Genomic DNA, 24,108 nt, shown 5'->3' on the forward strand with positions numbered 1-24,108 from the left:
TAAGATAAAAAAATTTGAACACTTTTTAAGCAGGCACGTTTCACACTGAAATCAGCCAAACCACATTCTCATTTTTCGCTGAACTGAGACTGCATACATACATGAGACTGCATGTCCTAATATAATTATCATATAATATATGAGTTGTTGTGAAATGTCTTCTAGTCATTAGTTTATATTCCTCATCAGCTTGTCCCTTGTTTCTCTATAAGCTGTTTTGAAGGAAAACATATAAGACTTTATTCAAAACTAATGAAAACCAGATTTCTTCTGTTGATGTCTTAGGCTATGAGTGACTGTTCATACTTAAAATCATACAAATAGCTCCATCATCTCTGGCAATACAAAATTATTCCTTGTGGTGCCATTTTGAATGATTTGTCCAGCTTAGATAAGGCTCAAAAAAGTCCATATATTTGGGGGGGTTACTTTCACTTAGGAAATAGAGATTACAAAGGTTTCAGAAATAAACCATCACTGTAAAAAACAAAATGCTCTTTTTACCGTTCCTGGTTTCTGCGCATTCTTTCACCAGTGTAACTTAGTGCCTTACACACAGGAAGATGTAGACAGAAAACACAAGTAGTGCCTAAAGTTGCCTATTTCTTTTCCAGTCAACTCATCCTGACTGATCTTGTTGTGTTAAGATCAGGTGTATTGCACAATCCTTCACACAAAATACTGCGTGATCTTTCAAATAGCTGTCACTTTTATGATCATTGCTGTCATCTAATGCTCAGAACTTGTATCTAGGCAGCCAAAGCAAAGCTTCAGTGACAGAACTGTACCTTGTACACAGCCACAGCACTGGCAGAGCAGCAGGACTTGTGGATGGGCTTTTCACGCAGAAGAACACTGGAGACATTTCTAGAGGATAATAACAATATGTATTATTTGCAAGTCCTTAGCCATGAGGAAAGGCTGCTGCTTTTGAGGAGCTTGTAGAACCCCACAGCTGCCAGGGGTATCTGGGACCTGGAAAACACAAGAGCATTCCAGGCCCTGGGATGAAGACAGCAGCTCTTGCTGTGCATGTGTAATAGGTGGGGAGGACTCCAGCCTAGAGCCTCAATCCATATGCCCACTTTGTTGAAAAGGAGGAATTCAAATATTCTCAGTATTTTCATCCATGGAATAAAATGGAACTCGCACATTCATGAGGTTTCTCGGAATGGTTTTTAGTGTGTACACTGCAACAAGTGTGGAATGAAAAAGTTTTGGTTTTCACTACTTTTGTTTTTGTTGTTTAGAACTCCCTCTCCACACGCACAGTCCTTAATGGAATTAGATTATTAAAATATTTATTGTTTGAACTTCATTTCTGCTGAATTTCTTCCTTGGGAAAACATGAAATTATTAATATATAAGTGCTATGACTACATTTTTTTTGTTATTCTTCTGCAATATTAGCAGAGTAGATGTGCATGAAACAGTTAAATGGATTAATGTGACCTGCTTCTGGTCAAGTTATTTTTTTCATTAATATTTTTTAAAACTACCTGTAAAGAAAAATTTCCTTCTGATGTTATAGCTACTGCATGTTTGTCCCATGCACACAATAGAAGTATCAATACAATAGAAAAAAATCAGAAGAGTTCTTCTTTAGCATATAAAAAAAAATACAACTTTATTGTCTAAAAATTAAATAAATAAAAATAAATTTACTGTACTGTGTTCTTTTCCCCACTGATATTTTTGATGGAATGATGTGCTGCTTAGCCTGAATATAAAAGCAAGAGAGGAGGGAAGGTCATCTATAAAAGAAATAGGAAGTACAGGAAAAATTAAGTTGTTCTTCTGGTTAGTGTACCTTTCTCTGGTCTAAGAGTAAGAGTCACATTCAGAGAACTGGCTGAGAGAAGCTGTTTTGTCAGGTTTAAGACTTCACAGTTTTTGTATTTAATGATGCGCTTCATTTAGGGAAAATACTTAATTCCAACAAAACGAAATTAATTGTGATTAATATTAAATTAATTTTTAATATTGCTTCACTTTCTATGATTTTGGTTTATTTTTGTAAGGTAAATATGAACTGTAAGAAAATTCAGCTACAAAATCTAACTACCATAGATATGAGACAAATCTGTGACTAGTATGGAGAATAAATGGAATAAGTTCTCTTCTTTACCTGTTCTTTATGTTACTACTTTATTATATTCTATATGCCTTTTCCAGTTAAATAATCATCATAGCAATACTAGAACACTCAAAATATGAATCTCTGCAGTAGCAAAACTTCTATCTTTTGCCTAAAATAATTAGGCTTTTTTTGTTTGAAAAGCAATATTCAGCTCTTTAACAGCTCCTATGATTTACTATTAAAATAAGTGGCAGAATTATACTCTCAGCTTAGTTATTATCCTGTGAGTAACATAAGCAACTCAAAGAACTTGAGCCAAAAAGTGATATAAATTATATTATTGAGGTCCGTTTTCCAGTCTAAAGTTTTGCATGAAATTTAAGCATCAGTAGATACCACTCATAGTAACACCTGAATAAATGTTTAACTTAACAAATCAAAATATTTTAAACATATAATGCAGTTATTTTATTTTATTATAAGTGTGTTAACTGTTAAATAATGTATATTTATATAAAACTTCAGACTATACATTCTTTTATCAACATATAAGGGTGTGGTAAATACAGTTAGGAGTGTCTGGAATCATGGGAATTACTGAAAGTGCAAAAAAGCTATACACGTTTTCAGTTTTCCAAAGACCATACATTTATTTTAAAGTTGTTTTAAAATTAAAGTTGCACAGATATTTTAATTTCTTTTGTTGTTATGTCACGTAATTTTCTTCTTTATAGCATCCATATACGTCAGTGCCCAAGTTTATTTGCTCTGGTACTGCACAAACCCCAGCCATGAATGGAAATATTAGGATCTGTATTCAAAACCAAGTAGAACATATGATAAAATCCTACTGAGATATGCAGAGAAGGAAAATACAGCTCAGGCTGCCACTCCTTGGCAAGCATTGCAGCCTGGTATAAAGCTTGGTTCTATGAGTCAGTGTTTTTCTTTCCCTCTGAACTCTGTGGTTGAGAAACTAGTCAGCAGTGCTGCATGAAAACAGCAAGAAATTCTGGAATTTATGCACAAGGGTCTTTGCAAACCCAGTGGCAAGATTCTGACAAGTCTGGACTGCTCCATATCACACTGTGGTTGTCCTGCATAACTGGGTCTTACATCTCACTATATGCTTCAATCTAGATATGAAAATGCTGATTTCTTTCTTTTAGATTTTAAGATGGCTAAAACAATGTCAATATGAATTAGAAATCTTTCTCCAGCTCAGATCAGTAAATGAAACAGGGAGGATTTTTAGGTAATGTTGTGGTAAACAGACTTTAAACACTAAATATCTGGATAATGTAGTAGCAGACATGCACAAGAAAACTTTGATGAGATATTCAGCAAACATAAACAAAAAAATTAATAAATTATAGAGGGATGTGAGAGAATCTTTTTTCATAAAAGACATGCATCTATTTGTTCTTCTATAGATATTGATTCTATTAGAAAAGATTACCTAGAGGGCTTTTGCAATAGGAATAGGATCAGAAAGGCTTGATCTTGACTGAGGAGTTTATTGAACTCAGAATGAAATGCTGGCTATTAAAAAACCAACAAGGACTGTGAGTTAGGCATTGGAAACAGATGCATGTGTTTGTGTAGAGTCATGGCTACACAGCATGATGGATCACTTGTTAAATGATAAGTGGTTCAGAGAACTGCTGAAAGAACTCAAGCATCTTCTACATTATGGAATTTCAGGCAGAGCCCATTGAGGCTTATTGATCAAGGACTGGTATAACCATGAAAAAAATGCTCTCTCTCATGCCAGTAAAATAACAATAATTTGCGTTTATTCTTTTCACAAGTAGAATTTTTAGCGCTGATTAGTGTGGGTAAGTTGAAATATTTCCATGGTTTTAGATCATCAGTTTTCAATGCCTTTTGAACAGACCCCAAAACCTCAAATACTTTTACATGGTTCCCACTTTTCATAGAGATCCCAAACATGTGTCTTCTGCAGTGAACAGGGAAGGACACCAATGTTCTCTTCTTAAACATTACCAGGGCACTTTGGTATCTAGTGTAGATACATGAGGTACTGTTCCTTCGAAGGGGACATGGAAGACCAAACTCTTTGGACTGCTGCTGCAAGGCAGAAAAAGAAAATGTGATGTCCCTCATGGCATGGGAGATGGATGTGGGAACTGCAAGGGGCCAAGGGAGCAGGCAGTAAATGCCTTGGCTGGTCCCAGGTAGGCAGAGGCAACATGGGGTGCAAAGTGCCTCAGTGAGGTTTGGGAGTGCTCAGCACCACAACATTGTGCCCAGAAAGCCAAGAAGGAGGAAAATGACAGGGGAGGAAAGTTAGCCTGATGCTCATTTTTAAAGTGATAAAGCTTGCAGTAAACACACAGTGTGTTGGAGTGTCCAGTGACTTCTGACACTTCTTGGATGCTGGTAGTGAGTAGGAGGTCGTCCATCCCAGCCCTGGGAAAGCATTCCTGCACATATGGCTGTTCAGCATGTCACTGAGGGCTGCCTGCCATCACACTTCAAAATTATTAGATCAGAAGTTAGTGTTCCAATGGTATTTAGAGGGGAATTTATCTTTTTTGGTCTAGCAAAAGCTGAAAGGATACAAGGCAGCCATCCAACTTTCAAAAATGCATGAAATTCAGTGGTTTTATAGTGCTTTTAGAAAGGAACGGATTTGAAGCAGAGAAAGCCATTACATATCCCACAGTTGTGTTCATTCCTCTAAACAATCATTAAAAACAGGCCAGATTGGGGTTTTCTTTAAGGGAATGCTTTAGCTCTTCTGTGTTATTCAGACTCCTAATAGAGGCTGCCACTGTTGTCTCCAGGAAAACAAACAATTTTTTTTCAGCTCTTCCCTGACCTTCTTATAACAAGTGCTGGTGATCAATTAGTTAGTTCATTAAAAAGTTACACATGATTTTATTGAGGCAAGCAATTCTGAATCAAAGAACCCAATTCGCAGATCTAGGTTGAAGCACATAATTGGCATGTATTTTAGAATTGCTGTTAAAGCTGTAAAATAGATTTACTAGGGAAGGAATGGATCCAAAAACTCTACAGCAAGGAATATGTTATTTGTGTGACTCAGTGTAACAAATGGACTCATTTAACTCTAAAGTCTTATCTGTATTAAAGCAAATATGTGAAATAAATGTAAAGCTTCTTTGACTTAACTTCTTTAGCAAGAAGTTATCCTTCATCTGATAAAGCATAAATTACCTACAGGATTATTGCATTTCTTATGCCATTACTTACATTATTGCTATAAAAGACGTAATTTTATTGAATCATTTAAATTTAGTTGAGAAGTTGCCAATGTGTAAGCTGTTAAACAGAATTATATAAATATTTTCTCTATGTTTTGAGATCCACTGTGACTCTGGAATTAAAGCCCCAGCTCAACAAACAGTTTTGCATGCATGATTTAGTGGGGAATCTTACACACATGCAAGTAAGACATTGCTGAGCATTTGCAAGGTGAAAGAAACCAAAGTGCATTATTCAAAGGGTGCTTTAGAAACAGTGATACTTTTTTGAATTTACAAGGATGCCAAATCTTGAAACTTGAGGAAAAGAGTTTGGGTTAAGAAAATGTTGTTTTTAAATACTTTGAGAAAGTATGAGGTGAGTTTTTGCAAGTTTCCTTTAAGAAAAAGAAAGACATTTTTCATTTTGAGCTGAGTTATATGAACAATCAAGTCTTAAATGCATTAAAATGTGCATAGAAACTAGATTCTGTTATAATTTGGATTGCTTGATTGCCACAATGTAAAAGCTTCTGTAGCTGGTATTGCTGTTGGACTATGCTGATAGCATTGAGGCTTTTTTTTTTCAACTATTAGCCTTCCCAAGGGATCTTTTCAGACAAAATGTTATGCACCAGCTCTATTTGAGTGTAAGCCTATTGAATAGCATTCTTCTTTCTGCCAACTTGGCAGCAAGTTCTTGTGCTAATAAAAGAGGTTACCCCAGATAGAGATCCCAGATGTGCCTGAACTACTTTTATTAGGACTACGGAGGGACTCAGTGTTTCCTTCTGACTGTTTTAAAAAAGGTGTGGGCTCGCCTTCATAATTGCCCCAAGAATTGCATCACTCGAATTTTTTTCCTCAAATTGAAGAAAATTTTAGCTGTGTTAGCACAGAAATACTGATGTTCAAAACAATGAATGCCTTTTGCCACAATGCAAATGTTGACTTGACCTTGGTGAATTCTGTGAGAGAGGGGCAAATTGCTGCTTAACCTTGAGTTAAAAATGCCTTGATTCGTTATGTCATTTAAATGAGATCCAGTATCGTGATCAGAATGAGTAACAATTGATGTTTCTCAGAACAGCCGTGTACCTGTGGCAAGTGGTGTACTTGACTATAATATGAATTATTCCTTGAAACCAGAAATAAAACCAGTATAGTGATTGCCTGTTGTAAGGCTGTTTTAGACTGGAATTGCCAACAGCAATATTCTTTTTATTTTTTAGTGCTATTTGGTAATCAGCAGTTTAAAAAGAAGTTATGTTGCTAAAAATTAATCTAATTATCTCCATTCTATTTACTTGAATGTGCCAGCTGCAGTTTTTTAACTGAAAGAAATAGGATCCTCTATCTGAGATACTTAGTAAAATAATATAGTTTGTTAAATCACTGTTGCTATCCATAAATCATAACAATAAGAAGTTTACAATCTTAAATCATAATCTTGATTTTCCTTTCAAGGCCACAAGCTTCATGTTGAAATTTTTATTGTTGTCAAAATTTGAATAGAGAAAATAAGGTTTCAATTAGAATAATTCATTGCTTGCTTTTATTGTTCATCTTGTTATTGAGTTATGAAAAATAAATGGTTCTCTAATATCTGCTCATGTCTCTGTTTGATTTTTGTTGTAATTGTGTCAGATATAAAAATGAGCAACACACGATAGTATTACATTCCAGATTTTCAAAAGCAGGGTTTGACTCAAACACTCACATTAGTTTCAGTGGGCTTTGGATCAGGCACAGGGTTAACAGCTTATTTTTCAAACAACTAGAAAGAGGTGTAAATGTCAAAGGTGATAGCTATACTGTGAGTTCCATAAACTACAAAAAAAGTTACTACTGAAGCTCTACTTTTCCTTGGTTTAACAGCTTCTATGAAAACAGTGTTAATAAGTATATCAGGAACAGTATATAATAATGAATCAGAGACATAAAAAAACCTTTTAAAACTCCTTTTATATAATAATTGGAAAGTTAAAAGTGACTTAAAATCCCTGACTTCTCATGCTGTGATGTAAATTGTATTTTTTTTAGGTTCCAAATTCAAAGAGGGAAAACTGATCCAACCAGTTACAAGAGCCTGGGGGACTGTTTTAGGACTATTTTCCAACGAGAAGGGTAAGAGTATATGTTTTTAAAATTGTCAATTTTATGCAAGCTTTCTTAATCACCCATTTTCCAGACATTAGATCCTCTTTATATTCCACTCTTCTCTTTGCAATTGCAAGAATTTGGCAAACATATTCTTACATAACGAGCACAACTTGAAAAGACTTGATTAGTCTAAATTAGACTCACAATGCCATTTTTGGTTATTATAATATGTCAAAGAATGCACAGCTGCAGCGAGACACTGGTGACAGCCCTGCTTCAGCACTGGAGCAGGATGGCTGCATTAGTGTATTCCTGTATCTTCACTCGTGTCTCATCCTGGTTTAGTAAGCAGCTCGGGCTGAGCGTGTCACTTGTTTACAAGCTCTGATGAAATGGCATTCCCAGTTACCTGTGGGACACAATGTTTGCAGGACCTGTGTAAGCAAAATTCCACAGCTTTTCAGTTTGACAGAATATGGCAAAAACAGGTATGTTCATCAGTTACTTGAATCATACAGACATCATAAGGTACTGCTGCTCTAAGCCTGAGCTCTTCTAAGGGACTTGGGTTCTCATCCAGAAAGGCATTTAAATACAGGCTTAATTTTATGAGCAGTCCAGTTAAAGCCAGTGAATGTAATGGGATCTATCATATGCTTAAAGTTAAGCCTGTTATCCACAGGAGCTCTTTGGAAGCTAGCCTTTAATCAAGGTAACTCTAATTAGTAAAACCCAGCTTTGAGTCGCTGGCAGGCTTTCCATAGACTTTTTTAATACCGTAGCAACCCAATTTTTTTTTTTTTATCTGTATATCACAGCAACAATTTGGTTGGAAAAGACCTCTGGATCATGAGTCCAACCTAAATATTCATCAAAATGGAACAGGTCCTGTATGTAGTGGCACAGACGCTGGGTATGGAGGCAGCATAGGTGCAGTGAGACATTGACTTCTTGCATCCACAAGCTGCACTGGAAAAACAGAGGTGAGATGAGCAGTAAAATTAATAACTAGACCAGTTTTGTTTCTTGCAGTGAGATTTAGCTAAGCTCAACTACCTAAGCACATCCATATAGAGCCGGATGGTTTGAAATGAGAAAGTAGGGACATAAAAAGAAGTTTCATTATGATGTTGGAAGAGGAAGTTGTCACAGATGCCCTTATTAGTTGCAAATTCATTTTTGTTGAGAGGTTAATGTTGTGTTTTTTCACAACAAAAGACTCTAAAAAGTTAAAAGCTGAAAAGGTTCCACACAAATGGCAATCTGTAGCTTCTGAGGTTTTCTAGGCTGAGTTAATGTTAACTTGTATTGCTTCTCGAAAGAAAACTACTGAGGTATTAATATTTATGATAATGTAGAACTATTTTTAAATAGAAAACTAGTTTCAATATTTAAGTCAGTGAGTATGAAAACAGTGTTTATCTCATCCCAATTCACTAGTATTTTTCATATCTGGAGAAAGACTCTAAATCAAGAGACACTTCCCATGATAATTCACTATTTTTTTCATTCATTGTTTTTTTCCTATGGAGCTCTTGTGCCCTGATACTGGAAATAAACTAGAATATATTTAATGTTTGTAACAAGTCATGAATCTGTGAGAAGGAAAAAGAAGATGATTACATGAAAATATTATATATTTAAATCACAGTTTAGCAATGGATTGCATCAAATTTCCATGGGGCAAGAGATAATACAGAGTTTTACTTGTCTGTTTCAAAAGCAGTCAATACTCAATTCAAGCAGTGAATACAAGCAGTCAAAAAGCAAATGTCATGAGCACCTGTTTTTCTCCAGGAAGTTAGACAGAGGCAGAAATTCACGTTGAAAGACATCAGTAGTAAGCACTAGGAAAAAAGAATGGGATCGAAAAATCTTAGATGAATTATAATGTTAAATTTCAGATAAAAATAAGAAAAGAAATCAGGTAACCCTGAAAAACCTGTATGACTCCATGAGTCCTTCATTCCTGTCTTCACAAGTTGTCTGGTTTTCTGGAGCATGGTGATTACGACAGCTGTGTAGGAAGTGATGGTGGAATGTGAATTATTTTAGTTTGTGGAAACCTTTAATCCTGATGACCCATTCCTTATGTGGCCACAAAAATATGCAGAAGAGAGCACCAAGAAAGGGCTTCACATTTAGGTACTAAGCAAACAAAATCAGTTTATGAGGTGTTCAGACTCAGGTGTGTAAGTCTGTGAGTAGGGTATAAGAAACTCATTTATGCCCCATGTTTATTTCATATTGGCAATAGGAAACACCCCCAATGGTGTGTGGCATTTTCTGAAAATATCTAAATATCTAAATCTATAAAGAGTTTAGGCATAAACTAAAATGAAAAGAGCTAAACTAAATGAAAAAGGGTTTAGGCATTTTTCTTCAGCACTCTGAATTCCCTTTTGGCATCTGTGATTTTATGTTAAATTGACTAAAAAAACCCCTAACTAAATAAAGAAACACAGTGGGAAAAGAAGTGTTACTAATGGCCTGTCCCTGAAAATGTTTACATTTGGGAATATTGCTTATGCTGATTTGTACTTACATTTTTCAGTAGTAGCAACTAAGGTAAGCCAAAATGTCAAAGCCCAGTTCAGGTGAGATGCTTCATTGTGCCTTAATTTTCTGACCTTGTTATATTGAGGTTAAGGATGCAGAGTCAGCCTAGGAATTATTTATTTTTATGAACACATATGCAAATGATTCATTTGCTGCAGTGGCTCTTACTGAAAATCAACCAGTACTATGTTGCTGCAGTATCACTGGAGCAATCTGGTGATTTCATGGAAAGCTTCATCACAAATAACTGCCAGAATTCTTTAACCATCCCTCGGATTTTGTCCTCATTACAATGGAAAGAAGAGAGGAAATAATTGTCTAATCACTAACAGAACACCGTCCATTTCAAAGAACCAGAAAACTCCTTCATCTTTACAAAACACTAAAAATCTTTAAACAAAACAAAACAAACAAACAACAAACAAACAAAAGTAAAACAAACAAACCCCAAAACAAAAAACTAAACAAACAAAAACCAACAGGAAGTTCTACAAAAACTTCCTTCCCCCAAACTTTGAGTATCTCTTTAACTGGAAATACATTTTCTTCATGGGGAATTAAATTCTTCAAAGAAGGATCCATCCCTTAAATTCTTTTCTTGTCTTACAAGAAAATGGGAGCCACAAAACCTAAAATTTAATTGAGACTCACTAAACGAAGGCTCAGTTGAGCAGACCATTAAAGGTCACATAACTTTCTTTTAAAGGGAGGCAGAACTATTAACTTCAGGGATTTTGTGAACTTGTTTTGGGAGCATCCAGTCACTACTAATTGCACAGGAGCTGCAGTGGTGGGAATCCTCTCAGGTGATGAGCAGCCTCTGCTCAGCTGGATTTGCTAGGAGCTGTGCAGTAAAGGTTCTCTGGTTTCACTTGTGAGATGATGCATGAATTGACAGATCTTTGACAGTGAGGTAAACCCACCAGGAGCATGTTTGTTTATTGAGGAGTGACAGCTTTATAGCCAACATAAAAATAATCTGATGCTTATTGGGAAAAATGTTTGGATACAGGATTAACTCAAAGCATTAATAGAGAAAACTTTTCATTCTCTGCAGATCCTACAAATAATATGTTAGATTGTGTTAAATGACTGATCATTATACCATCATGATCTTTACTGCATTTTTACTCACTTGCTTTTTTTTTTTAGATAGTGACTTAAGTTGGAATTTGAAATGTAAGAATAAACCAATGTTCTAGCTGAATGTATATGTTGTATCTATATTAAAGACACATGGTGTTGTGTCTCATATTAAGAATGGAAAATTATGCCCATCTGCATTGTCTTAATCTGCAGTTACAGCATTAAAATAATGGATGCTTTTATTTCAAGTCTGTAAACAACTTTGTTCTTATAAACTTGGATTTTCATGGGCTCATAATTTTAACAGTAAATGTCCTGGGTTATAGTTGGGTTTTTTGGGGGCACTCAGTCAAGAAACCTGTTACTTTCTCATTTGTTAACTTGCCTGAAATAGGAAGGGTAGTAGTGTTCTGTATTCCAGTTTCATAATCCAACACTTCAATAAATTGCAGTTTAAAGTGCTTGTTAGCCTTTCTTAGAGCTAGATGGTCCTGGGAAAGTGCAAAACACAATTGTCATTAATTTGAGACTTCACTGCTTCTGCTGAGTTATTTGATTATTTATGTTTAATTTGCTTTGGGAAGGAGCAATTACCTCCACATTTACACAGTCCAATAGCTTTATAATTATTCCTGTCTTGTTCTCAGCACACCTTACCTCTCTTGTACCTATAATTGTCTGTATGACCACACACACCTCTTTTTTAATAAGCAGCACCCTGAGTCATACGTTAATGGGGTTATAAAGCTGCACAAAACTTGTCAGCTCTGGGTGGAGTATGTGGGAGAACAGCCAAGACTAAGCAGGAGCTGGATGAGTGCAGAGTCATCAGCAAACATGCAGAAGCTGGAGGGCTCCTGCTTGGTGTGATATCAGCGATGATGCAGCAATTAAGGAATTTGCTAGCACTCTCCTTTGTCCTGCCTTGTATGTCATGGTAACAAGCGTTGGAGAGTCTGCAGCAGTGCTTTGAGGCCTGGCTTTCCCACCTGGCTTCAGAGGACACTCTGCTGCTGCTAGATGCCAGCAGGTCAGGGAAGGAGACTGGCAGAGCTGGCAGCCAGGCAGGCAAGCACCAGTCTATGGCACTCACCAACATCATCACTGACCATCCCTGCTCCCAAATAAGGGTTGCACAGGATACAAATACTGAAATTCCCAGCCAGGTAGGCATGGCATTGTCAGTCATGCCAAAAATCCCTTTTCCCAGTGTTCATTTATAAAGGAGAGATTAATTTCAGCTTACTAGAGGCATAAATTCTTGTGGTATCCAAAGACCAGATTTAAGGCTCTGCTTTCAGTGCTCTGAGGAAAGCAGAAGTTGTAGATTAAGATGTTATTTCCCACACACACAGAGCTATCTGCCCCATTCCTTAGTTTTTCGTTGGCACTTCAGACCAGGAGGAGCAGAAATGAACTTGGACCCATGACTGCTTGCTACATTCAAGAATCTTATTTCTTAGTAGAGACTCACCTATACTGACAGTTTCAGAAACTGTGATCTTGCAAACTGAAGCACAGGTACCTTCTCTGCCTCCACTTCAGCTACAGTAACTTCCATCTGAGCACTGAGGAAAGCCTGCTAGCATTTGTACTTCAAGAGAAGAAAAATCTATATATAGATCCATCTCTCTTCTAGTCCTACTGGCCTGTCTGACGCTTACAGACTCATAATACTTGTAGCAGCCTTGCTAAAGTGGGCCTGAAGATAGTAAAAAAAAAGCACTACACCACCAAAATGTCTATCTGTATATTTCCTGATGCATCCACATAGTTAATAGTATGTTGCTAATTTTTCTTTTCATCTGTCATGTTGCAGAATTATTCTGTGGATTACATTATCCTACACTGGCATCTTCTTGCCATGCTATTGTGTTTATTGCAGACTTCACTAAAAACCTGTAATTTAGAGTATCAGACATAATTACCACATTCCTTTGTGAAATAATATAATCCAAAATGTAAAGTGTCAATTGAGTTTTATAAAAAATTGTTGAATTGAGAATTTTAATTAAAGCTATGAAGGACAATGTAGTGGCTTAAACTGGGACCGTGTGTTAAATCTGCTGGCTTTCATGAATAAAATTAATGTCTTAGGGCTGAATCTTTAAACCCTTGTTCTTGCTTTGCACATCTTTAAAGAAGAAAGGCTCAGTTTTAGAAAAGCTAGTATTTGTAAATTTTCAGGGAGCGTAAGCTTGCAAAGTTTAGGTACAGACATAGCAAATTCCCATAGTACATAATTAATTTTATCAACTGTTTAATCTGTACATTTATTTTTGAACACAACACTCCTCAGCAGGTGCCCTCATGCCTGTGCAGTTTGGAAGAAAGGATCCACATGGGCCTGTGGGAAGTTGGTCTCACATGTCTGCAGTGAAAAGAAAAACAATACCTTAGCATAGACTAGGTGTCCCACAATCAAAGAATTTCAGAATTTCTTCTGGCTAATTATAAGAGTTGCTTCTTCATAGTCCACAATATATACATGCAGAGTGATAGATCTTCTTTCCCTAAACCTGTTCTTATGCCAATTACTCTCACTTTACCCCTTGGTCTGCATGGACCTATGTGCAATATCTGGTCTTACTGTTTTCAGTTTCATTTCCTTGTCTCTGTTTTATCTGGACTTGTGACTTAAAACCAGATATTTTATTCTTACTCTGAATGGGTGCTGAGACATAAAATTTAAATTATGGTATAGCCTTGAATATAGTAATCATAAAGACTACTTTCAAGATTAAAGGGATGCATAAAATTTGACTGACAGAATTTCCATGATCATTTACTTTAACATATTGACTTATATTATACTCAAAAGGTTTTAGATCAAATATGGCCACAAAGAAGACATCTTTTGTGTATTTATGTGAAGGTGATGTGCATTAGGCTTTCTTTTGTATATAGCCAGTTCTTAATCCAGTGCCAACAATTCTAAGTGGCTGGATGCTTTTGCAACACTAGTGAGTCACAAAATAAAGATGATACTTATTCTTTTAACCAATGGGTCTCAAAACACTTCACAGAAGAAGGAAGTACCATTATCTCAAATGTACAGATGGGGATATTGATTTGTGAAGTGAGTCAAGTAGAGTCAAGTAGATCTGGATTGGAACATGCCCACAGGTGGTTCTCACAGAGCAGCCTGATAACATGTTGTGTATTTGGCCCCTTGTAGCACCTTAATGTCAAAGCTCTGAGGAACACGTGTTGGACACAAAATTGCATTATTTGATAAAGGTTCGGTATTAATAATTGAGTAGTTTTCTGGAGACTTCATCAGCAACTCATTTTATGAGGTAGCTGTCTGAGAGCAGCCGTGGATGTAGCGGCAGGTTCAGGCCTGAAGCTGGATCTCCTGAATGCAGGGCGAGCTCCCTGCCCCACAGCCCGCACTGTCTCCAGAGTCAGCCGTGTTTACCGATGTTACTGTCATGAGGTTTTCATCATCCCATTCAGGCAAGAATTCTCTGCTCCTGACTGGAGGTTCCCTACCCCCATCTTCATATGTTAACACTTGAAAACATTTTAAAAAATGGCTTTGGAATGTGAAAAAACTTTATGTGTGTAGCTGTCTGAAATACAGTGAAGTTACGGTGGTGTAACTAAGGGCAGCATTTGACTAACCACATTTTTATTACTGACGGACACACATTTTACTTGCAAAATTTAATCTGGTATATATGGCAACGCAGTAAACAAGAACACTCTTTTAAAGAGAATCATTTCTGAGAATCATGTGCTTTAAAAATGAAACACATGCTTATTTATTTCCCATAGGAACAAAACACAGTAAAATCATGTAAATCTTAAAAGCATCTTAGAAGTAAACAGGCCAGACATTAACTGGCATTAGTTGTTTTCATTTGCTAAGGCCACTGGAGGTACACTCACATTGGGTGTAGGATCTTCATTTTGTAAAGGTTCAAGTTGTTGTATTTTTTCCAACTATTTTCATTATCGTATAGTTTTAACCTTAAAGATACGATTTCTCACATGTCTTGTTTTCTAATACTATAATATAAATAGAACTCATGATAACATTAGTATTTATAGCAGTAGCTCCCTGGAATCAGATGACTGCATCATAAGATGCTCATGTTAAAGAAGTAAAAAGATACCTACAAGAATTGTTTCAGTCTCTTTTAATCTATCTACTCAGAAGGTCAGTGGAATTAAATTGTTTAATCCTTATTATCTTAACATTCAAGGACATTTGTCATTTTGCCACATTAGGTACTTGATGGTTTCAAACATCATGTTTAAATAGATCAGTGTGATAATTGTGCTTATAATAAACCTTCTATTAGATCTAGTATGTAGAAAACACCATACTGTGCTTTGTCATCACATTCACTGAACGTGTTTAAGTTCTCTGAAAGTGAAGAATTTGTCTGCCAAATTGGGTAGCCCAGGAAAATGGCCATGAATTTCTCCTGCTTCAGCAGCTGGCTCAGTGTGAAAGACTGCCGTGTTTCAAGGGGTGAGCTGCTGTGCCATTCCCTGGTGCTCCAAGCAGGGGTTTAGTGCTCCTGGCACCCTGATGGAGACGTTTCTGCCTGGCACCGCTCCCCTCACTTCAGGCAGGGTCATGGTGCTGCTCTGAGCCCTGAAAGCTGCGTGCCTGGGCGCTGCTGAGCTGGGAGCCACCTAGAGCTGGAAAACTGGCAAGAGCTCGTACAGGCTGTGCCCTACGCGCTGTCCCCCTCCACGGCTTCCTTGGCTCCCCCAGGGCTGTGTGAACATTTCAGCCAGCAGAATTCTTCAGGCCAGGAACCAAGGAACCAAGTCCTCTCAGAGTTTAGTTACAGCCAGGGCTGCACATCCCCTGAACAAAGATTTCAGGAATTACTGTTAAACGGCAAATTAAGCTTAAGCCATACTTTTGGATCATGCTGCTTTTTGGGGATGTGTGCCTAAAAATCTTGCCTGTTCTGAAATGGTACCTCTTTAGTGCCATTAAGTCTCCAGAACTGAAACCTGTATTTAAAACATGAGAAACTGATTCAAAGCAGGATGGAGAGATGGGAGGGGCTGTGTCTCAAATCTGAGCTGAGGCAAGGCTGTCATGCCCAGTTACAGGCAGATAAAAACTCTGAAATCTATCTGCAAACTCTTTCTTACCAAAGGAAAAAGCTCTGAAATTTGATGATTGTCAGTAGTCAATTCCAAGAATTAGCTATTTATCAGTTATGTAAATTTAGGCATTGCATTTAACATGTCATTAACGCGGTAGAGGAGGCATCATGAGGTGCAAAATTAATTGCAGGTATGTGATGTGTTTCTTTAAAAGTCAAGTAGTTATTTACTTCTCTGTAATTTGGGCTTCTGTTAGCTATTATTTGATAACCTCTCCTTTAAAATAAAAATTCCACAGTATGAAGGGGAAAAAAAAGTGACCAGAGAACAGATAAATCATTTTTATGTCCTTAGAACAGCTGACTTCACACTTTTATTACATTGTTTGAAATAGCATCTTTTCATCTGGAAGGAATCAGTTTAAAATGTGATTGTCAACACAACAAAACCAGCTTTCTGTTTAAAATGGCTGCTTGTGAAGCTTAGAACTACACTTTTGCCAGGATTTTCTTTACAGACTTTAGTTACTAGAACCAAGAGATTTTAGATGGGATGTTCACAGGAAATACCTGGCAGACAGCATAAAATGCAAAGTAAAGCATTTTTATTTTAGTTGTAGAAAGCATGCCTGTAAAAATGAGCAACAGTGTTTTAGGTGAAAAGCTTTGTTTTTCAAATAAAAGTTTCTAAGCTGTAGTTTGAAGTGGGTGAGAGAAAAAGTTCTCATTAATTTTCTTTGTGTCCTGACCTAAGTAACCAAACCATGTACACTTAGCATATTTCTTAGACTATATCTCATACTTATTTCTAATGGCATTATTATATCTCTTGTCTAATCTGAGTGTCTTTACTTCATTTAAATTCATTTCTTTACTGGCTATGTCTGAAAACACAGCTTTGTCTCTTTTAAACCAATCTTTTTAATTACTATAGTCCACAATTTATTATTTGTATGTAACTTAGATTGATTTGACCAACTAAAATTTTTAGATCTGTAAAAATACAGATTAAGACTCTATGCCAAATCAAGTACTTTATCCAGTGATAAAACATTTTCATTTCAGAAATAACTGAGCTCTTTACATTATATACATTTGCTCATTATTTTAACTGTAAATTACAAAGCTGTAGTAAGACTATGACAAACTATTGGATTAATTTTTTCAATAATCATGGTTTTCTTATTTTCAGGGTAGATTAACTGCATATTACTTACAATAGTTTTAGCAACAATTTTGTATTATTAAAAGTGGAGGTCTCTTCAGGTTTTTTTCCTAGCAAATTACTTTGTTTTCTTTTTTAATGTTGGAAGTTAAAATTCATTATATGAGAAACTTCTAAAACACATCTTTGTTAGGAAGGCACTATTTTTGCTGTTGAGCCATAGAGCTGCCATGGCAGCAGTAACTGCTGGGTAAGCTGATCATTCATCCCTGACACCACCACCAGCCCTCTTTTCTTTGCAATGTTCTTCACCCAAACTGAAGTCTTCCTGTATATCATGCTTCACATTCTGAAAGAAATTTAGTAATCCAGATGTTGAGATTATCCATGCTTAACCATAAATATTCCTCCAAAACAGTGTGCCAAATCAAAATATAAAGGCAGTGTAAATAACTATGACTATTTGACAGCTACATAGATTTTCCATGGAATGCATCTTAAATAAAACAAGAAAAATGGAATTAGCATGTAGTATGGAAATATTTTAGAAGAGTGTGTTTCTCTATAATGCTAACTCATAGTTCAGGGCACATTGCACTCCATATGACTCAGAGAATCGAACTGTGAAAAATAAATAGTTTATTTTGCTTGTTATGTTATTGGCCCTGTCAAAGAAAATAAAATTCTAATTACATATGAGGTTGGGTTTTTTTTAGTTTTCATGTTCTTTGCTTATGCAACTTACGGCATGCTGTGGTTTTTTACCCTGTAAATATCAATACTAGCTTTAATGCAATGAAAATAGTTTTATTTCATTCAAAACTGTCTACATCGAGTGTAGTGTGTGTCTAACACGCTGCATCTCCTTGCAGGAATGCACGCACACAAGCCCAGATAAACTGCACCATTGCATTCTGTCTATCCAGCTGGAGAGCTGCTTTCACTGCGAGCCAGCAGTCACTTCAGAGTCAATTTCTGAAGTTTTCAAGCAGCATATGAGGCAGTAATTCTGACTGAAGCATTGGCTCCAGTTATGAATACAAGATCAATTCTGATGGATTTTTTTTATACAGCTTGCCTTCAGTGTTTGTCTATTTTTGTGTATTTTAGCTCTGCCTGAACTTGCATACACGCTGTTTTGTAGCTATCATACACTAAGTGTCTCAAAAAACAGAATGATTTTTTAGGGTTTATTTCATTCTGAAAAATTGAACTTTTCCAAATAAATAAACACCTCTGAAGCATAGGAATTAGGTAGCCAAACCCAATACTTCTCTTCACTGTTCTCTGTAGAGTTAAACTCTGTGGCTGGGAAAAATGCTTCTACAATCCTGCTGCCTCCTAATCTAGACAGGGGCTCAGACCACTTACCATTAAAACATTTATTAATTAAACTATTTTTTTGTAATTTTAATCCCACACAAACTAACTTTATATCCTGACTTAAGAAATTAATTTTGATAAATGTACCTTCTTTAATTTGTAAAACCCTTCTTGCAATAAATTATATATTCAATTTATGTCTTAATTCAACTATTTTTCTGTATAAAATACTTCATCAAAAATGTCTTCAGTATTTTAAGAGCTGATTTTCTGCACTACATTTATTGGAAATATCATTTATCTTCAATCTGATTTACCATTTAGTATATAGATAGTATTTATTCTTTTGATTGCTACTGTGATTTAGATGACTAAATCTGGCCTAATTTTTGTGGATAAAAGTGAATTACTAGCTAGTTAGCATTTCAGCTTTTGTTTTAAAATATTCTCACATATATGTCTCCGTGTCTGAAAATGCCAAATTGTATACTTGCATAATATTTGGATTTTCTTGTACCTATTGGGTTACACCATATTAAAATACTTCATCTCATTTTTTTCATACTTCCTTAATAAATGGGTGATTTAATTTAAGCATCAAATTCACCTAGGTTTTCTTTAAGTATGTAAAAGGGCAAGCCAAAACTTTCAGTTACATTTTAAGAACTCCTGTGCAAATTAAATACAGGAAATTAAAAGGAAAAATAAAATATCTCTGACCACTTATGTTGATAGTTGCAAGTAATTAATAACTTTCAAAGCTGTAATATAAAAACAAGAAAAATGAGTGTATTTTTGTACAAATAGCAATTTTCTTCTACTTTCTTCAAAATTTTATAATTATAATTGTATCTAGTGTTACATAAAGAAAAAGAGTAAATGTAAATTTAATAGGTTCCTGAAAACAATTGTATTGGTTTGAAAGGTGAAAACTTGGCTAGTGAGCAGTTTAATATAGGGAAAGTTGCAAAATGCTAGGAATCAGTGGCAGGAAAGTTTTCTCAGCATCCTGTTTGGGAAAATGCAGTTTTTAAAGTAGATCTTTCTAAGCCACTGTGAGGGAATGCTTGGAATTTTGTGTTTCTACCGAAAAGGATTGGTTTTCCCTTGATTGTCATCAGTTTGCTAGGTTGTGCTGCTATTTAAGCTATTAAAGACTGGTGTGCTGCCTGGTCTCAGGTGATCCATAAAAAGGAATGAAGCCTTGGGAAGGTAAACCACCACCAGACTGGCTCGGTGTATCAGCCTTCCATGACGGAAGCTCTTTGTTGAGAATTGTTGGCAATTCCAGCAGTTTCCAACCGAAGATAAGAGCCAGCGTTCTCAGATAATGCCCTCGATCACACACCTGATGACAGACTCCTGCATGCAAGTTTTTTCAGGTGCTGTGTTTGCTCAGTAATCCTTCAGTGCCAATCTTTTCTAAATGGTGAGCGGGTCCCGTCAGTAATGGACATCAGCCATTAGGCTCGTAATATTTGTCCTAGATCAGGTTACAGCTTTGTTACTGCACTGTGATGAATGGATGCTGTTATGCTCTAAGAAAATAAGTGCTATAAATTTAGCAGTCAGTACTAAGTGAGGTGGTACTTTAGGGGCCTGATTCGCATCCCTTCTGAAGTCAGTGGAAACTATTCTGTTGGCTAAGGCCTTTATAGCAATTTTTTTTCCTTTTTAAGGAGCACAACCCAGGGCTGCCATTAAGATATGGTTCTTCCTTCCTTCCTATATGCAAGTTTACACCTAAACAGTAATTTTATGTGAGCTCTTATTTTACCTGTGATTAATGCTGATTTTCTATGCAAATATTTGGATTAAATGTGGAGGCATAAAGAGAATTTACCACAGGACTTGAAAGATCACTCATGAGCTAATCAGAAATGAGATCGAAGGGCTCAAAACTTCATACAGTATTTCTTAAAGATTTTATTTCAGGATCATCTCAGTAATTCCTACGCCACGTTTTGAACCTCGTGCTCTGATTTATAGCTTTCTTTGCTTGTTGGCATTATACTGGAAGCTTCCCTGAATGAAGATGAAGTTTAAAAATTATTAAGGACAATAGAATCTGTCAGGCCAAAGTCTGAACTGTATTTCATGCTTTTTGCAAATGTTTAGGAAAGTTCATATAGTACCCAAACAATTTCCAATTCATTAAAATAATTTCTGGTGACATCAAGGTGATGAATTTTCTTTTTATATTCCAGGGTGTAGAAATATAGGTATACATATGGAAAATAAGGCACAGTTTTAAGGTGTAAGTCCTACAAGCATTACACTTTGTTACCAGCCTTGTGTGGACAACAATTTAAGCTGTATAGGGACTACTAAAATACTCACATCCATGAAATTTCTGCATACCTTTTTAGTTACTGGCTAGAATGTTTGCTATAGCAACTCCAATTTCAAATGACCCAACAGATATCCTGCTCCTGGGAGAGGAGCTATCATTTTACTATAAGATATATGGCAGTATGTTAAATGCTTAAATGTTTATGCTTATTTTTACCTTAAAATTGATCGCCTCAAGTTCAACCTGTAATGGCTATACAGACTTCATTCTCATACTCTAGCTAGTGGCAGTATTACACAAAGATTTATTCTTTCCCATTGCTTTGTAAATGTTAGTGCCCTCCTTTTTGCTTCCTCCTTCCTTCTGTGAGATGACCTAAATCAGATATAAAAAGGAAAATGGGAATATATATATATATCAAAAAATGTAGAAAGAGAAGGGTCAATAGTAGAAATATACTAAAACTTGTACAGCTTGGTGTGTTAATGCTGAGAGACTTCCTAAATAAAATGCATTCTTAGGGAGTATTTGATAGAGAAGGGGTCTGGGGAACTGTGGAATTAAGAAGAGCAAAAAGAGAAGGAAAGAATTCTGTACCAAAAGATTACACAAATATATCCTTGTTGCTGTATATAAGCAATAGTATTTGGTTTTTAATTTCAAGAGAGCGAATTTGAATGCAAACTAAATTGTGCAGATCCTGGTTCTTATTGCTTAGACTATACAAATGCTCAAACACTCCACTTAAGAAAAACAAACTAAAAAAAAAATCCAGGATTTTTGAGCAGTATAATCTGCTGCTGCTTGCCTGCTCCTCTGAACCTTCTTTGATTCCTTTTGTACCAGGTAAGTAACTTAATTCAAAATGAAGCTGCCATTGCCCTCCTGAGCAGAGCATGTAAATTTGCTTCTGTCCGGCTGGGTGATCATTATATATAGTCTACAGTGCCTTGGGCTCTATATAAACATTTCACCTTTTGCACATTCATTAGTGACCTGCAAATTTACAGATTGTTTACAAAGTTTTTCTGCACTACCTCTCTAAAGTTTTTCTGGCATATTACCTAAGCCTGTGTTTAAGACAATATATTAAATTACACACTTCTTAATTTTACAGTTGCCCTAAGTTTTAAGATGTTCAGCAAGAGAAGCAGAATTTAGACACCTGTAATTCTGTCATGTAAATCATATGTGTGGATTGTGGCAACAGATGTCTAATGGGCATTTCTACAAGTCTACATGGAAATTGTATAAAATTTGAATTCAGAGAAGACTGTAGAAAGTACCTGTAATATATAATCACTATCTTTATTCTATTTTCATTAATTTTTTTAATTGCAGTTCTTTTCATTTGTGAAATCTAGATAGAGTTTTCATTGTCAAAGAAAATGTTCCAGATAGCAATGGTGAAATGTGAGGATGCCTGATAGCATTCCAGCTAGCCTTGGATGTCTACATTTCCTACCTTAACTGATGCATGACCAAAGCTTCTGCTTCTGTGATTCATATGAGACCACTTTATAAACACCTGTGAATAGAAATTCTCTCACAGGAAGACGTTAATTAAAAAGTGCTTATATATGTGTAACTATAACAGAAACATCCAAATGACACTGCTTGCCCATCACTGAAAAACAGCTGAACTAAGAATTCTGTTAGCCCTCAGGGTTTGCTACTGACTTCATATGTTTGCTTGACAGTATTTCATCAGAAAAGAAACTAAACTAAGCACCTATTTGTGTTTAGCAGAACTCTCTATAACCCTTAGAAGTGTGGGACAAAATCTGCTTTGTCCTTAGAGCCAGACACAAAGCTCGCTTAGCAGCCTAGAGAGAGAATCATCCTACCCAGAGGACACTTAAACAATGAAGCTGGCCGGAGTGCTGCAGGGAGGAAGATGTGGTCAGAGCACCCCCATGTGTGTCCTCACATCTCCACAAAGTCCTGCCAGGACAGACCCTGGGACAAAGGGCAACATGTTGCAACTTAGAGTGTGGGCAAGGCACCATGACTGGGAAACTGAAAGAGCAGCTACTGTAAAGCCATGAGATTAATTGCTTATGAATAAAGCTGATTATAAAACCAATCCTGAACAAATGCATTTCACTTAAACCAGAACATCTGTACCAATAATTCTACTGCTCTAAAATCCAATGCTACTGTTTTTCTAAATTGTGATTATTCTTTCAGTTGAGAAAAACAGAATTAACACAAATTAAACCGCTCTTTTTGGACCATACCAGAAAACTTGGATTCGATACTGATGAGACCAAAAAAAAAGCCATGTCTGGATAATGACATCATCACCTAAGCCTAAAGCTCTTATTGTAAGAAGGGTCATGCAGTTGTCAGGTGGAGACAACTGGTAGGCTCCATCAATCAACTTGTAAGCATTTCCAGATCATGCCTAAAACACACCCATATGGTTGGGCTCCTCATAAAGCAAGGTTGCATCTGCTACCTTGTTTTTTAGAAACAACAGCCTCTGAAATATATTCTTCTTTATACAATGGCCTAAAGGGCTTGACCAGGAAATCAAGATTTTTACTGCTTCTGAACAGAGAGGGATCCAGACCAGGCGGTCCCACTTGTTGGAGTACGGTTTAACCCCCATTTTAAAGCAAATAAGGGGTGGGATGTTAAAGCTTCTGTAGCTGCAGTCAAGTGGCTGCTCTGCACATTCTTTGCAGCACCATCTCTGCTCACAAAACCCAGTTCTCCCCTGCTCAGGGGAATTGAGCCTGTGGAGTTTCATCAACCTGTTCTGACCCAGCATAGCAACACATCAGGTGCCTGGGGTTGCCCAGTATCCTGAATGAGATTTGGTCCTCTCTTCTCTCTGCCACCAGCCTCCCTGGGAGGCAGCCTGGTCTAAACACTCTAACTTGGTTATGCTTATATTTGTGTTTCATTATTGGAAAAAGGACTTCAGACATGTCCAGTAAGAACGTGATCATGAGAGGCTAGAGTGCTCACTGTAAAAGTATTCTATTTATGGGGGAAAAAAATAATACAAAAAACATTAAACATTTCTTTCATTGTTTATTTATGCTTTTTTCCACTGGAAGCTAATCACATATTTTTTCCAAAAATATTTTGTTTGTTCTGAGTTTAATTTGTTTGGTCATAGAGTTTCGTTAGGCATCTAGATTTTGAAACAGGTATGAGTACTAAGAATATGTATTGGCAGG

At 36.3% G+C, this 24,108-nt stretch overlaps 1 protein-coding gene across 6 annotated transcripts in view; it reads left to right on the top strand.

Moving 5' to 3' along the window:
* SLC25A21 (solute carrier family 25 member 21) overlaps positions 1 to 24,108 on the top strand; it is a 235,988-nt gene that overhangs the window by 169,247 nt on the left and 42,633 nt on the right. For 5 of the 6 annotated variants that reach the window (XM_005479826.4, XM_074542662.1, XM_074542660.1 and 2 more), the window contains one exon: positions 7,354 to 7,437. In XM_005479826.4, the coding sequence (XP_005479883.1) occupies positions 7,354 to 7,437 (84 nt within the window). Of the gene's footprint in view, positions 1 to 7,353; positions 7,438 to 24,108 lie in introns of those variants that run through there. The other variant, XM_074542663.1, reaches the window with a different exon arrangement.

The sequence above is a fragment of the Zonotrichia albicollis genome, chromosome 6 (assembly GCF_047830755.1).
Source record: "Zonotrichia albicollis isolate bZonAlb1 chromosome 6, bZonAlb1.hap1, whole genome shotgun sequence".
In the NCBI taxonomy this organism is placed as follows: domain Eukaryota; kingdom Metazoa; phylum Chordata; class Aves; order Passeriformes; family Passerellidae; genus Zonotrichia; species Zonotrichia albicollis.